The sequence below is a fragment of the Chiloscyllium plagiosum genome, unplaced genomic scaffold (assembly GCF_037043375.1).
Source record: "Chiloscyllium plagiosum isolate Xiang-an unplaced genomic scaffold, Cpla_swu_hap1 HiC_scaffold_15, whole genome shotgun sequence".
NCBI lineage: Eukaryota > Metazoa > Chordata > Chondrichthyes > Orectolobiformes > Hemiscylliidae > Chiloscyllium > Chiloscyllium plagiosum.
Genome location: NW_028270153.1, coordinates 62737555 through 62754755, shown reverse-complemented (window position 1 = coordinate 62754755; position 17201 = coordinate 62737555). Strand labels below are relative to the sequence as shown.

The window sequence follows — 17201 nt, the reverse complement described above, 5'->3', positions numbered from 1 at the left end:
ATTAGGATATCTGGTCAGCATGGATGAGTTGGACTGAGGGGTCTGTTTCCATTCTGTATAGTTCTACAATTATGACTCTGTGTTTTCGTCTAGTCATTTGTGAGCATCTTAAACTCACTTTCCAATATGGTAGTGGAGACGGAAACCTATGAGGTATGTATGGACTTTCAGATAAACACATGAAGTGCCATGGCATATAAGATTACAGGCCAAGTGCTAGAACATAAGAATAGAGGAGATGAATGTTTGATGATTGGAATGGACACAATGGCCTGAAGGGCCTCTTTCCATCCTTTACAAACTATGACCTCACAAGAAGTCATGCAAAACTCCTATTTTTTTTAATCTGACTAATTTTTTGCTTTTGCTAGTCCGTGGGCGGCACAGTGGCACAGTGGTTAGCACTGCTGCCTCACAGCGCCAGAGACCCGGGTTCAATTCCCGCCTCAGGCGACTGACTGTGTGGAGTTTGCACGTTCTCCCCGTGTCTGCGTGGGTTTCCTCCGGGTGCTCCGGTTTCCTCCCACAGTCCAAAGATGTGCAGGGTCAGGTGAATTGGCCATACTAAATTGCCCGTAGTGTTAGGTAAGGGGTAAATGTAGGGGTATGGATGGGTTTCGCTTTGGCGGGTCGGTGTGGACTTGTTGGGCCGAAGGGCCTGTTTCCATACTGTAATGTAATCTAATCTAATCTAATCTATTATCTCAACAGTGTCTTTCCATGATTGGTATGCAGTTAGCAAGTTTTTCTTAACCTGATATAAAAGTTCTTATATTCCATGTTCCTAATCTCAAGAAACTACCTCTTCTGCTGGGTATAACAGGCCCAATAGCTGACCTCTTGTTTGAGTTTTGAGTGACATTGTGATAAATTTATAAGTTTTTTTTAAGTAAGAGCTTCTTCTGGTCACTATTCATAATTGAGTTGGTGGTAGGAAAACCCAACTGTTGTGTAGCTCCTATTGTTTGACTGTCACCTTCCATGATTAACTCAAGTTTCTGGCGTGTGAAGCCAGACTAGTCACAAGAGACTGGCCACATCACCTTACTGACCATTGTGGTGACTGTGGCCATGGGTTTGTCACGCGTCTTGCTGGTCTCTGAACTGTTGTCCTACCAATTTACTGGGACCTTCTATCTTTTTCTGTGTTTCCAGACAGAACACATCAGAAGTGTTATTGTCCCACACTGCTGGTCGCTGGTGTGAACAACCAACTACTTGTAGTTGTTAGTGGAACTTTGAGAGCCCTGGGAAACTAGTCTCCCTTCCCACCTCCATTTGACGTGGATGTATGCCTTGGTAGGGCATCCAGGTTACTCGGGTCCTAACCCTTGCAAACATCTCCCCGAGGAGAAAGTGAGGGCTGCAGATGCTGGAGATTAGAGCTTAAAAATGTATTGCTGGAAAAGCGCAGCAGGTCAGGCAGCATCAAAGGAGCAGGAGAATCGACGTTTCGGGCATATTCCTGAGGAAGGGCTTATGCCCGAAACGTCGATTCTCCTGCTCCTTTGATGCTGCCTGACCTGCTGCGCTTTTCCAGCAACACATTTTTAAACATCTCCCCTATCCTTCTGACATGACTAATACAGTCAGATTCCTTGGAAATATTTAAGAAGTAAGTATGGCACAATAGCTCAGTGCTTCTTGCCTCTTCTTTACTAACTTTGTATTCTTCATCAATTATTTGTTGCCTCTATACTCTCCATCCTCCAATGCATAGAATCTTCAAAGCCTCCCAGATCTTCACTTTACTCTACCATTGCAAAGATTGAGACTGTAGTCTCCTAGTTTTTGCGTGTACTTATTCCTAAGCATGCTTAAGCAGCCTTAGAGTTTGAGTGCGTGTCTCTTTCAGTCTTTGTTTGGATACCCACTCATTGTTTACACTTGTAATGTGTCCCAGTACTGTGTGACCGGTATGCAATACAGATCACAGCCTAATCAACATGGTGCTGAGCTAGCAACCCAGAGGTGATGGGTGGTATCGTTTGCTGTTGCTGGTTGAGAGCTGGGGGTGGAGAGTGGAAAGAAAAGGCATTTATTTTGGTGGGTGGTAACATAATCCACTCCGCTACCATCAGACCACCATCAGAAATAGCTTGTGGGGGTAGGGAGGCCCATGGTCAACATTGATTGGGGTTTGAGAGTAAGTATATTTCCACAACCATATTGTGCGATTTCTATAAAACTGTGTGAAGGTTCAAACCCCCACCTTGTAAGGAACTGATGACTTTGAAGAAATTGGATTGAAGGTCATTTTGAGTGGTGGTGGTTAAAAGACACCAAAATAATGAGGAAGAGAGTCTGATAGAGGTAAGCTTCTCCAAAATGTTGGGAAAGAATAACTGTTGCACAGGTTCTTGGTTTTTTTCTTCCTCTCCTCCATCCCCATCACCACCCCCCTCCCCCAGCCTTTTCACTAGTACCATGATGCATAAGCTAATAGGCGTTAAATGTGTTTGTCCTGTCTCTGTATCTTTGTGAGGCCAGATGTGGAACTGCAAGAGTGTTGAACAAATCTGTTACTTTCTGACTGGAATCTTGGCTGTGGAATCTGGGAGCTGACCTTTTCTTTTATTAAATGTTTTTCTATTCTCCCTCGACCCAATTGAACTCCTATCCCATCCCATCTCACTCTGGGGATTTAAAAATGAAAGTCGTTGCAATGAGTGTGGATGCAGTTCAGTGGAACATTTGGAATGATTAGTGCTGTGTGGTCCAGTGATTGTATGTACCAAGAAACACCCTTGTGATTCCACCCCCCTCCCAAAAACTTTGATTTTAGAGATTGTCAGGGCTATATGGGGGTAAGTGGATAGAGCAAACTATCTGTTCAGATACTGCAAGCCTGCAGCAAACTTACTGCTCGGTCATGTCAGTTGTGGTACAGACGCTAACAATTCCATCTTAACAATTCAACATACCAGAATTGTACAAGTGTCTCCTGCCCCTGGGATTTGAGTCCTTGAGTCAATGTATCTATTCAGGGCATTGGGCCAAACATCTACCATTTTTTGTATCGGTCTCTTTAAAACTATGAGATATATATCATATGTAATTGATGTAGAAAATCATACTTGTATTTCTTAATAATAGATAGAAGATTATAATATTGTTCAATGGTTCAACCAACTCCCCTTTCCCATCTGGGAGTTGTGACAGGGCAATTCTTAACTTTGCTTTTGGACAGGCCTCCTTGATCTGAGTGGCAAGGCATCAGGTGAGTCATAGGTTGCAGGCTATATGTCTTTTTCAGGTCTGTAATGACCTGAATTATAACACATTATGTTTTGACCACTGGTATCACCTACTTCCACTCGCCTGAAATTTATTTCTGCAGTGTCATATATTTAGTCCTTTTGTTTTCCTGTTCTCTCTCTGCATGTGCAAGTTATTTTTTTTCAGATGGGTTTCTGTTGTCATTTTCTGTGTCATTCCCCTCTCCGAGCCTGAACATAATGATCCCCAGCATGGTGCAGTTCCATAGCTATTAAACAGTCTGAAAGAATGTCGCAGAAATTGTCAAATAATCTTACTTTCAATAGGGAATTTGATATAACCTCCAAAAGGGGAGGATTTGCAAAGGTATGGGAAAAGAACAGGGGAGTGGGACTAATAAGGTGCCTCTTTATAAGAGCTTGCCCAGGCACAATGGGCTGAATGGCCTCCTGCGCTGTGAGCTTAAACAGTGCGCGAGCAGGTCACTTTGGTTTTGAGTGTATCACCAGTGAATTCCATCTGTACTTAATGTTAGGCATGTGTGGTTCCAGCAGTGTGGAGTCTACTAGCTCTTTCTTCATTTTCATGGCCAGGGCCTAAGATATATTGTGGCACTCCTCCAGGGATCGGCTAACTCTTAATTAAAGCTGGACTTTCAGATCTGTGAAGCTAAGTTATACATTTAAGGAGTAAATATAACTGGTTGGAAAATGTTCAATTACAGCTTTTTAATTTTACATTGCTCTGCTGCACAGGTTCAACCTCTGATGTCTCAAGGTGCTGGTCCATCCCTTTGACCTGTTTGAGAGCACAAGCTGGACTGGTTGTCCCAATGCCGCCCCCATCAGACATCGTGAAGGTGGCGATCGAATGGCCAGGAGCCAATGCCCAGCTGATTGAGATAGACCAGGTGAGCGTCCAGAAGATCCAGTGAACGCTGGCTGGAAGTCAGTAATGTTAACATTTGCACAAAGAGTTTATAAAAGAGCCAGAGTCTAATCATTTAAGGGGAATAGGTATTGTTTTGAAGGAATATCCAGCAGTACTAAAGGAATGATGACATTGTTCAAAGTTAGATTGGTACATGACTTGGGAAATTTGCAGGGGGTGGGTGTTCCCATGTATCTGCTGCCCATGTCCTTCCAGAAGGGTAGAAATCATGGGTTTGGAAGCTGGCATTAAAGAAGGCTTTGGTGTGATGCTGCAGTGCATCTAGTAAATGGTGCAAATAGCTGCCACCATGTGTCGGTGGTGGTGGTGGGAGTAAGTGTTGAAGGTGATTAATAGTGTGCTGATCAAGCAGCTGCTGTATCCTAGATGATGTCGACCTTCTTGAGTGTTGTTGGAACTGCATTCACGAGGTGAGCAGACTTGTGCCTTGTAGAAGGTTGACAGTCTGTCGCACTTTGCTGAGACTGTGTTTGATACTACAGCAGAGTGTACGATGCTACGTGACACACCGCACAGGCAGTTTTGAACTTGCTATCAATTGAGCTTGGGGACTGTAAATTTGATGCTGGCTTGGAACATCTGGGTGGAGAGCCAGCTGGTTCTAGGAAGTCACACATCACTGCAGGCAGCATGTTTGCCAGCTGCTACCTGTTAATGAGATTTATTTTTTCATATGAATCAAGCTAAAGCTGCTTGGTTGGACTCTGCTTAATCAGAATATCATCCCTTTGGCAGTGAACTGTTAAAATAAGAGCGCTACATTAGGGATTGTATTCTTGATTGCTGTCTGTTTATTCCTGCTGACTAGTGCTGGTGTGTTAATTTAAGGTGAGGACAGATCTTGCTTAATTATGATGCCCCCTGCATTGTTTCAAATCAGTATTCTTGTACATCAACCATGTTTCTTTCCATTGGCGGCAGTGCTTTCAGCTTCCTGTATCCCAAACCCTGCAATTCCTTTCCTTAATGTCTATGCTTTTCTCTGTCCTTTATGGTGCTTGTTAAAACACAACCTCTTCCACCAAGTCTTTCGCCACCTATGCTAATTTTTATTGTCTTGGCATCATGCTTTGTCTGACTATGCTTCTGTGAAATGCCTTGGGATATTTTAAATGTGGTATAAATAAACCCAAGCTACAGGTGCTGACACTTGCTATTCTTTAGGTTAAGACCACTTAAAGCGGACAACCTTGGATACATGAAATAAATAAAACAACTGGGTGTTGCGTGCTGGTGCTGGTCTGAATATCACTGTTCTGTGGGTTTGCCTTTATTCTGCAATATTTGAGTTTCCTTGTCCATGCCCAACAAGGTATATGAGGAAACTGGGGTTCATGGTGTTGCATAAGAACCTTTCACTGCTCGGACCTTGGTTTAACCCCATGTCCATACTGATTGATTGTGTGGAAGTCTTTGCCAACTCTGAGGTGGTGGGTTGAACTTTGAGTGTTTTCAGTGCAGGTGATTCAGGTTAAAGACTAAACCTTGCTTCTAGAGGCTGATCCAAGAGCAGTAGAATGTCATCCATAAAAGGTGGTAAGGATTAAGCTTGGTGGAATGTGGTTGGTCGTGAAATTCACTCTTCGGGGTCTAGTAGCAAGGGCACTGCATTACAAATAATTTATATTAACCTGGCCTCTGAATGACTACGGTCTGCTTGGAAAATACAGCCTAATGCTCAAAAGTGCTTCACAAAAAACAAAACATAGATATTTATCAGGAGATTTTATTTTATACAGAAAATGGTCATGGCTGGCAAAGTTAGCATTTATTTCCCATTCCTAACTGTCCTTAAGAAAGCAATAGTGTACCAGAAAGAAATTGATCCATAGAAACAAAATTGTGAAAGTTAGAATTGTTTGGTAAGTTGTTTCAACAGTATAATGCCATCGCCGGGTCCATCCTGTTACTATCGGCTGTGCATCATCTTGTGGTTGCTGAGGTTGGAATCTGACTACAGAGCTGCAATCGAATTGCTCAGCATGCTGCCAGGTTGCTCATTAGTCACTGAGGGATCATAATGTAAGATTTCAATCAGTATCTGTTTGCGGCTGAATAAGTCACCATACAGCACCAGGAGGCTCTAGGTATGGTTTGTAGACTGAATTGGTTTAAGTAGTTTCTAGGAGAAAGTGAGGACTGCAGATGCTGGAGATCAGAGCTGAAAATGTGTTGCTGGAAAAGCGCAGCAGGTCATGAAGAAGGGCTTATGCCCGAAACGTCGATTCTCCTGCTCCTTGGATGCTGCCTGACCTGCTGCGCTTTTCCAGCAACACATTTTCAGTTAATTAGTTTCTACTCCACTCTTGCAGTGCCATCTATGTCCCTGAGTGAGGCCTGAATGAAAATATCCTGAATTAGACATTCTGTTTGCTGTTTAAAGCAAATATTGTATAGATAGCAAATGAAAATAGGATCAAGCCAAACTAGGACTCTCAACCTCCCACTAGGAGCAGGAGCAATGTTTTAACCCTTTACTCAAAGCTTGACCTGGTATGGCAACTATACCATTCAAGATCAGAGACGGTTGCAGAGAGTGGTGAACTCGGCCCAGACGATCACAAAGACCAACCTCCCATCTATAGAATCCATCTACCAGATCCCGTGACAAGGAAAGGCCACCAGCATTCTCAAAGATCCATCCCACCCAGACAATGGTTTTTCTACAACCTCTACCATCGGGGAGAAGGTACAGAAGCCTGAACACACCCACTATCCAGTTTCGAAACAGTTTCTACCCTATTGTTGTTAGAATACTGAATGGACTCACAAACTCTTAACATTCGCTTGTACCTGTGTTTTTGTTTTTGCTGCTGTTTACCTATTATTTACTTATCTATGCAACTTAACTCTGTGATCTGCCGGTATTGCTCATAAGACAAAGCTTTTTTCACTGTGCCTCAGTACATGTGACAATAAATTCAATTCAATCCATTTAGTAAAAAATATTATCTTTTAGCTCAACCCTACTTTCTTGCCCTAACTCTCTTAGTATCTAAAAATCTCTTCACCTTCACCTTGATTGTGCTCAATACCCTGTGGATGGATAGCTACTGTCATTCACTCTCTTTTCACATTTCAATGGCTGGATCTAGTTTTGAAGGATGACCTGGGCCTGTGGGGTTGTACTAAAGCAGAGGGCATAGAAAAGCAGATTTTCCTAATTACTGGAGTATCATCAAAACACTCAAAACTGGAGAAATTCCATGACATTCAATTCTCCAATGTAAAAGTGATGATGTAAAATTGCTATATTCAATATTTAAATAATATGCACCCACAGGCAGTGACCTCCAGGATGAGTGGATATGCACCCCTGCCGTGAGATGATGCCATTATGGCTATCAATGAGGTTGTTTATCATTCACTCCTTCCATAAAGTGTTCTTGTAATAAGAGCTATCTGCATTCTCTACCCCTCCCCATGTTCTAAATGTGGCCTTTGTTATTTACCCTGCCCTGCATCTCTGTATAGATTTAAATTCAAGGCCCCTGCTACATTATTAACCAAGATTGAATACTGCCACATTGTTTGTCCTCACTTCCTGTGAAGCAGGCAAATGTATTTGGGATCAGGATTGTTTCAAACAAAAGTGGCATCTATTAAATCAAGAGCTCATTGAGAGATATCAGCACAGATCTCGGTTTTAGCTACTGAACACGCTCACTGTGTAACCGAGTGTAAGATTATCATTTTATCATGCACAGATCCTCATGGATATTTTTGTATAATGAAAGTTACAGACAGCAGAGTGGATGTCTTTTGGACAGTGCCCCTTTCGATTACAATAAGCTGGTCTCCTCTCAACAGAGTTAATCCCAGTGCATTATCCTCTTGTCTAAATTCCCAACTAAGTTTCTGTTGTCTCTCCTTGCTTGCCTGAAGCTATCAGCTTCTTCTAGCTGTCAGAACCTTGACCCTACTGCCCCTCCCTTAATGAAAGGAGCAAAACTAAGTAACATGTCTCTTGCAGTATATTCCAAGCAGAAACCATCAATAATTATTCCATTTTGGACATCTTGCCTCCAACTTATTAAGCACGCATCTTCAATTTTTACCCATAAAATTAATATCTGTACAATTTTAATTGTGCATTTTCCATTCAAACGTGTTAATTCGTTCCTAACTGACTGTCCTTCTTGGAGATCCCTTGTGCCCATCCATTTGTGCTGTTTGTTAGGTTTGGAAATATTCTAATTCCAAACCTTGCTCAAAGCTCATACCTATGCAAGTTCAGTATTTTACTAGAGGTTGCAGTGGAATAGAGGGAGTTGCAAGTTGTTGGAGGATAAAATCTGTGGTAAATGGGTGAAACCTGGACTATTAGAGATCTACACAAGGTTCCATATGCCCCCATTACCAATTTGTCTTTTAGCATCTTTTACGATTGACTATGAATTTAATACTTCTTAAATGTACAAGGACCAAAGTGTATCTAATATGTTTTGAGCCTTCATACTGGGAAATGATGATAATGGAGTTTGAGTCGGGACAAGTCATATTGTAGCTGTGTAAAACTTTAGTTAGGTCACATTTGGAATATTGTGTACAATTCCACATGGCTAGAAGGGTGTGAAGGCTTTGGAGAGGGTAGAGGAATGGTTTACCAGGATGTTGCCTGGTTTGGAGCGCATTGGCTTTGACGAGAAATTAGGATGAGAGACAACCTGATGGAAGTTTACAAAATAATGAGAGGTATGGATAGAATGGTTAGTCAGAGTCTTTTTCCCAGGGTAGAATATTAATTTCTCGGGGTCATAGGAGATGTGAGAGGCATTTTATTTTACACGGAAGATGGCAAGTGTCTGGAATTTGTTGCCACAGGAGATGGTGGAGGCAGATACAATAGCAACGTTTAAGAAACATCTTGACAGATACATGAAAAGGGAGGGATATGTACTGAATCAAAAACAGAAATTGCTGGAGAGATCCATCATCTGTGGAATGAGAAACAGGATTAACGTTTTGAGTCAGGATGGACTCTTCTTTGGAACGGGATAAGTATTGTCCAGGTTAACCTTCCTGTTCTTTGCTGAGACAGTGTCATCTTTTATCTCCACATGAGAAGACAGGTAAGACATGGATTTAATGTCTCATCTGAAACATGGTATCTCTGGTTATCCAGCTTTCCCCCCATACTGCACTGGAATGCCAATGTTTAGTTTTTGTGGTCAAGTCCTGAATGGGACTTGAACTCAGATATTTCTGATGTGTTGAGGGGGCCCAACTGATACAAGCATGTAAGAAAATGGCACATGTTGAAGCTAGAGAATCACATAGGTGATAGAGGTGAAGAAGCAAAAACTGAAAAAACTGTGGTTAAGATCAGGGCAGGGTCATGTGAGAGGACAGAAGCTGTAACTCTGTATTTCAAAGATTTCTTAGAAAATAAAACTAATGCTGTTGTGGTTTTGAGCTGTAGTAAAATATTATTTAAATAAAATTCTTGAGGGTTTGATGTGATCTGAAATAATTGCTGGTTAATTTAATTGCTAACTCAACTCTTTGTTATTTTCAGAAAAAGCCACTGATTGCAATTATCCGGGAGGTCTGTGATGGGTAAGTACGGTGGTACCACAACCTATATTTGAATAAAAACAGGTCCTCTCGAGATAAGGTATTGAGGTATGGATGAAGAATTGCTCAGTCAGTGATGTATTATAGTTAGAGGATGAGGAAGATGCACTGGGACCAATGATTGGTGTTTTACCAGAAGGAAATGGTTGTGTTGGGATGTCATATACAATGATTTGGCAGATCTGATGGTCAGAATTATGTGGCATGTGGTGAGTAAGTGTCTGTAAAATTTGTGATTCATAGCATCATAGAGTCATAGAGATGTACAGCATGGAAACAGTCCCTTCGGTCCAATTCATCCATGCTGACCAGATATCCTAGATTAATATAGTCCCGTTTGCCAGCATTTGGCCCTTATCCCTCTCAACACGTCCTATTCATGTACCCAACCAGATGCCTTTTAAATATTGTGATTGTACTAGTTGAGAGGAAAAAGGATGCATACATAAGGTCTAGGTGACTGAAGACAGACAAGATTTGGAGATGCCGGTGTTGGACTGGAGTACACAAAGTTAAAAATCACACAACACCAGGTTATAGTCCAACAGGTTTAATTGGAAGCACACTAGCTTTCAGAGCATCGCTCCTTCATCAGGTGACTATCACCTGATGAAGGAGCGACGCTCCGAAAGCTAGTGTGCTTCCAATTAAACCTGTTGGACTATAACCTGAAGAGACAAAGCTTTGGTCCTACATTCCTGATATTCTTCCAATCTGAAGTGAGGAATTAAGAGGACAAAAAGGGTCGTGAGAAATCCTTAGTGAGCAGGGATAAGGAAAACCCCAAAGACTTTTATTCATATATAATGAGCAAGAGGGTAACTAGGGAAAGGGTTGGCCCACTGAAGGACAAAGGAGGGAAGATATATGTGTGGAGTCAGAGAAAATGGTTGAGATTCTTAATAAGTACTTTGCATCGGTATTCACCAAGGAGAGGGACATGGCAGATGTTGAGGTTAGCAATAGATGTTTGATTACTGTAGGTCAAGTTAGCATAAGGAAGGAGGAAGAGTCCACCTAAAAAGGCATTAAGGTGGACAAGTGCCCAGGCACGGATGGGATCTATCCCAGATTATTGAGGGAAGCAAGAGAGGAAGTAGCTGGAGCTTCAACAGGGGATATCTTTGCAGCATCGTTGGAGGTCCCAGAAAACTGGAGAATTGCTAATGTTGTCCCCTTGTTTAAGAAGGGTAGCAGGGATAATCCAGGTAATTACAGACCTGTGAGCCTGATGTCAGTGGTAGGGAAGCTACTGGAGAAGATATTAAGGGATAAGATATATACCCATTTGAAAATGGGCTTATCAGTGTTAGGCAGCATGGTTTTCTGAAGGGAAGGTCATATCTTACAAACCTAATAGAATTCTTTGAAGAGGTGAAAAAGTTGATTGATGAGGGAAGGGTTGTAGATGTCATATACATGGACTTCAGTAAGGTGTTTGATAAGGTGCTCCATGGTAGGCTGATGAAGAAGGTAAAATTGCATGGGGTCTAGGGTGTTCTAGCTCGATGGATAGAGGACTGGTTGGGCAACAGGAGACAGTAGTAGTGGAAGGGAGCTTCTCAAAGTGGATACCAGTGAACAGTGCTGTAGGTTGCCTCATTAGCAAGTTTGCAGATGACACTAAGATTGGTGGAATAGCAGGTAGTGAAGGGGACTATCAGAGAATACAGCAGAATATAGATAGATTGGCGAGTCGGGCAGAGAAATGGCAGATGGAGTTCAATCTGGACAAATGCAAGGTGATGCATTTTGGAAGAACCAATTCTGGAGCAAACTATACAGTAAATGGAAAAGTCCTGGGGAAAATTGATGTACAGAGAGATCTGGGTGTTCAGGTCTCTTATTCCCCGAAGGTGTCAAAGCAGGTCAGTAGAGTGGTCAAGAAGGCATACAGCATGCTTTCCTTCATTGGATGGGGTATTGAATACAATTGTTACAGTTGTATAAGACTTTGGTTCGGCCACATTTGGAATACAACGTACAATTATAGTTGCCACATTACCAAAAGGATATGGATGCTTTGGAGAGGGTGCAGAGGAGGTTCAGCAGGATGATGCCTGGTATGGAGGGTGCTAGCTATGAGGAGAGATTGAGTAGATTAGGATTATTTTCATTGGAAAGCAGGAGGTTGAGAGGAGACCTGATTTGATGCCTACAAAATCATGAGAGGTGTGGACAGGGTGGATAGCAAGAAACTTTTTCCCAGAGTGGAGGACTCAATTACTAAGGGTCATAAGTTCAAAGTGAGAGGGGAAAAGTTTAGGGGAGATATACGAGGAAAGTTCTTCACCCAGAGGGTGGTGGGTGCCTGGAATGCATTGCCAGAGGAGGTGGTAGGTGTGGAAACGATAGCGTCATTTAAGATGTATCTAGACAGATACATGAATGGGCAGGGAGCAGAGGGATACAGATCCTTAGGAAATAGGCGGCAGGTTTAGATAGAGGATCTGGATTGGCACAGGCTTGGAGCGCCAAAGGGCCTGTTCCTGTGCTGTAATTTTCTTTGATTTCCACCACTTCCTCTCCATAAACGCACCGCCCTCTGTGTGAAACAGTTGCCCCTTAGGTCCTTTTTTAAACCTTCCCTTCTCACCCTAAACCTATGAAGAGTTATGGATCAGAATTTAATTCCGAGACTCCGAGATATTGGGACAGGCAGCCAAAAGCTTGGTCAAGGTGGTAGGCTTTGAGGAGTATCTTGAAGGAGGAGGGAGAGGTGAAAATGTTTTGATGGTAATTCAGGACTTTAGGATCCACGCAGCCAGTGTTGGGTACGGGCCAGCTTTGCATCCGCTGTGATACCATCCATAGTGGGGGAAACGGGTTGGTGATGTAGCAGAGTGTCTGCCACATACAGAACTAATATTCTGGCACAAACTGTGAGTGGGTAGAAGGAAAATAATTCAGGGGAAAATTGGAAAGATTACATGTGATAATGGCAGCCTGGGAACGAGGTAAAGGTGGGGTGAAAGAGGGAAGGGGTTAATCTAATAGGAAGTCAATAAAATTAACGATTCTCTCCTGAAGATTGTATCATCGTGGCTTTAATTCGAGATCAGTCATTTTGTTATTCATTCTGCCTCTGGGCAGTATTTATAAACCACTGTCATTCCTATGTTTTCTTTCATAGTAATTCCCCAGGAAATTAAACCACATCTTTTATTTTTTTGACACTTGACGCATATATTAACCCAGCTTCTATCTGTCTTGAATTCATAGAACCTCAGAGTGTGGAAGCAGGCCATTCGATCCATCAAGTCTGCACTGACCCTCCAAACAGAATCCTACCCAGACCCTATTCCTGTAACCGTTTAGTTCCCATGGCTAATCCACCTAACCTATGCATTCCTGGACCATACGGGCAAACTAGTGTGGCCAATCCATCTAACCTGCACATCTTTGGACTGTGGGAGGAAACCAGAGCACCCGGAGGAAACCCACGCAGACATTGGGAGAATGTGTAAACTCCACACAGGCAGTCGCTCGAGACTGGAATCAAACCCAGGCCCACAGTGCTGTGTGGCAGCAGTGCTAACCACTGAGCCACTGTACTTTCCGAAATTCAATCCTTAAATTTCTCTACCTCTATCCTGCTTTTAAGTTCCTCTCTCAAGTGACCTTCTTGTCCAGGCTTTTTATATATCATGCTCAATATCTTGTCTAGTTGTGTCAGTTTTTAAAATAATTTGTTCGTGGGATGTGATCTAGGCTAATGTTGGCTGGGCCGATATTTATTGCCTTTACAGGGCGTAATGGTGAGCTGCCATTTTGAACCACTGCAGTGTTTGGTGTGTAGGTACCACCCACACTGCTATTGGGAAGGGAGTTCCAGGATTCTGGCACTGATTTTGTCTGATAACACTCTAGTGGAATACCGTGGAATGTTTTCTTACAACACACCGTACAAATCTAAGTCTTTGCTGCTGTAGCTATTAAAAGTGCCTTGCCTCACTCCCACTGAATCCTGCATATGGTTTAGGAATTGCTGAGCAAGAGATCCTAAAAGAAGAAGGAACCACGTTCTCTGAAGGCGTGCTGCTCTCCAGAGCAAATACAAAACCAAATTTATTCCAGCCTGCAATTATTGTTGAATGAATGACTGATGGGAATTATTATCTGTTCGTTACCCCATGGTCATTAATTCGAGGATTAATATCTGTATGTATTTGTCTAGCATAACCTTAACTCTAGCCAGTGTGTGTGGGAAGACTGTTTATCCATGTTGATGAACATTACTCAATATTTTAGTTCCTGCTTCTCTGGGGAGCCCCCCCAGCCCCCGCTTTGTATTCCAGATTGTGCTGATTCTTGTAGTTTTTAGTACTGTTTAAAGGATCAGCAAAATATGTTGAGGGGAAAGATATGAAAAGACCTAAGGGGCAACATTTTCATGCAGAGGGTGGTGTGTGCATGGAATGAGCTGCAAGAGGGAGTGGTGGAGGCTGGCACAATTGCAGCATTTAAAAGGCATCTGGATGGGTATATGAATAGGAAGGGTTTAGCGTGATATGGGCCAAGTCCTGGCAAATGGGACTAGATTAGGTTAGGATATCTGGTTGGCATGGACAAGTTGGACCGAATGGTCTGCTTCCGTGCTGTACATCTCTTTGACTTTATGACTGAGACCCGACCTATGGTTACTAGTTTACCCAGGAGTTGTCTTGAAAAGTGAGGGGGAGGTGGACACAGCAGGCAAAATTTCCTCTTTGTTAGGAGAGCCAAGGAGGAAAGAATAAAACTTATGGAGGCAACTCTGAGCAATAGGCTGATATACTAAAGAGTTTGAGGGAAATCGGAAACAAGAGTTGGGTATAGAGAAAGGAAATGAGTGAAAGATAAGATGGGAACTTTGGAAGATATGAGTTATGGGAGCAATGGAATGAAGGAGTAAAAAGTGAAACAAAAGGGATGTAGTAATATTTTGTATTTGAATTTTCTTAGAATCACAGGACAATGTAGCGTGATTAGAGATCTGTGCTGTGCTGGCATTTTGATTGAGCTATGCAATTAATCTCACTTCCCCATTCTCCCTTTTGTCCAATAATCCTACCTCGTTACATGTAACAAGATTTTAAAATTATTTCTCCCCTGGTTCAGTCCAGCAACTGTTTGCTCCAAGGAACTTTCAAATACTTTCTGAGTTGATCTTTAAGCTATTGCTGCTGTGTTAGATTTGTCCCCACAATATAAATATTAAAGATTCCCATGGTTATTGCATAGCTTGGGTGCAAGCTTTCTTAGTTTTTTTTATCGATATAGCGGCTTTTAGGGATAAATGAAGCTAAGCTTGTTCTCCGAACGAAGAATCTTTGGAGATTTGATAGATGTCTTCAAGATTATGACATAGACAAAAGCTGTTCCTGAGGTGGTGGTACAAGGATTGGAGACATAGCATAAATGTATTGGCCAAAAGATGACGATGTGGGCATCTGGGACTGGGGCATAGAATAATTGTATTGGCCACAAGGTACATGGGCTGTGAGGAGGAAGAGCTTTTCATGGAATAAATGGTGATGAGTTGGACCTGCCAATTGAGGGGGATGGACACTCGAGGGAAATAATCTATGGAGTTATAGCACAGGCTGAATTACTCAACAGGGAGCCAGAATGCACTTGATGAGCCAAATGACTTCCTATACAATTCTGACTATGACTTCAAAAGGCAATCAGGATTAATATTTTCCAAAACACATTTTCAAACAGCCCATTCCAGATCATTATAACATCACTGTAATTAAAACAGGAAGTTTCTCATCTCAGATCTGGTTCTTTTGTCAATCGCCTTAACTCTGATGAAGGACCCTCCTGTCCCTGTAAATAGTGGAAATAAGGAGTAATTGTCACAACTCTTCATGATTTTGAACATCTGCAGGAAATTGACTCTTAACCTTCTCAACTGCAACTTCATAAATCATCCCATGTAACAAAACTGCCTCATTCTTAATTCCATTAAGCAAAGCTTTTCTGCACCCTCTGCAAATCCTTTATGTCCTTTTCTAATGTGTGGTGCCCAATTATAGTGTTATGGCTGAAGCCAGTGTTTTGCAGAGTTCACATATGCTTTTGTACTCTTTTAATGATGGTTTCCTGATAAGAGATTCTTAATGCCTTTCTAAATACTTCCTTAATTTGTTCTGTCACCTTCAAATATTTGTGTAACCCTGGTCCCTCCATCCCATCATCCCCTTTTTAAAATTGTACCATTTAGATTATATTTACTTTTCTCATTCTTTATACCAAAACAATTGCTTAGAAGCGAGTTCTGAGAAGGTTTGTAGCTCAGGTTGAGGTTCTGGGTGTAAGTTTGCTCACTGAACTGGAAGGTTCGTTTTCAGACATTTCGTCACCATACTAGGTAACATCATCAATGAGCCTCCGGATTAAGCACTGGTGTTAGTGACCCCTTTCTATTTATGTGTTTTGGTTACTTTACACTTTCCCTGACTAATGCACCTAACCTACACATCCCTGAACACTATGGGCAATTTAGCATGGCCAGTTCACCCAACCTGTACATCTTTGGACTGTGAGAGGAAACCGGAGCACCTGGAGAAAACCCATGCAGACACTGGGAGATTGTGCAAACTCCACACAGCTGGTCACCCGAGGCCGGAATCAAACCAGGGTCCCTGGTGCTGTGAGGCAGCAGTGCTAACTATTGAACCACTGTGCTGTATAACTCTGACTTTATGACTCCGTGAGAGTTGTCATGGTTACTACTACTCAGACTTGTTTAATGTTCCAGACTATATTAATTGAATTTGACTAACACCAGTTGCTGGTGATATTCGAACCATGTCACCACACCACTAGCCCAAACCTTTGGATTACGAGTCCACATTAGCATGACATTGTCTTCCCAAATCTCTGGCATTCTTTACCTCTTCTAATATTCTGTCCACCTGGTTTCCGTCTCTGCTATTGCTTCTTGGTTTCTCTTCTTTCCTACAAATTAAAAAAAATCAGATCTAAATTTGATGAGCTAATCTTGTGAGAGCCCCTGGATGTCTGGGCCTTCAGAGCACATAGCATCCTCGGCACAGTGCTGAAATTTACTCTCGGTGTTTACACCACCAGCAATATGTGTTTGTATAGCTTCTTTAGCATTGGACAGAAGTGGAAGCTCAGCCAAAGAAACAAATACTATCCTAGATGACTAAATGCTAGGATTTAGAGGAGATAAGAATAGTAAAGGCTGAGTGATATTGAGGAAAATTCCAGAGGAGTGAAGGAATGTCACGACCAATGGGAGGGTTGAGGCCTAGAAGCTGAGTCAGAGTATCAGAAGTTTGGCGTGTATGTGAGCTCATGAGGGTCAAGGATATGAAAGAAGTTAGGAGAATTTGAGCATTTTAAATTGATAGGTTTAAAGGACCTGGAGTCACCATTGTGTACAGCAGGTGGCCTTTGCGATCAGGATGGTGTGAGGTTGGGCCTTCCGTTTGGGATCA

The 17201-nt window shown here is 42.3% G+C and overlaps 1 protein-coding gene across 5 annotated transcripts in view; it reads left to right on the top strand.

The window, feature by feature from the left end:
* The window catches only part of LOC122559944 (engulfment and cell motility protein 2), a 174214-nt gene that overhangs the window by 58598 nt on the left and 98415 nt on the right, over positions 1-17201 (top strand). For all 5 annotated transcript variants that reach the window (XM_087994988.1, XM_087994986.1, XM_087994987.1 and 2 more), the window contains exons 2-3: positions 3975-4129; positions 9689-9729. In XM_087994988.1, the coding sequence (XP_087851114.1) occupies positions 4052-4129; positions 9689-9729 (119 nt within the window). In that variant the 5' untranslated portion in view covers positions 3975-4051. The remainder of the gene's footprint in view (positions 1-3974; positions 4130-9688; positions 9730-17201) is intronic.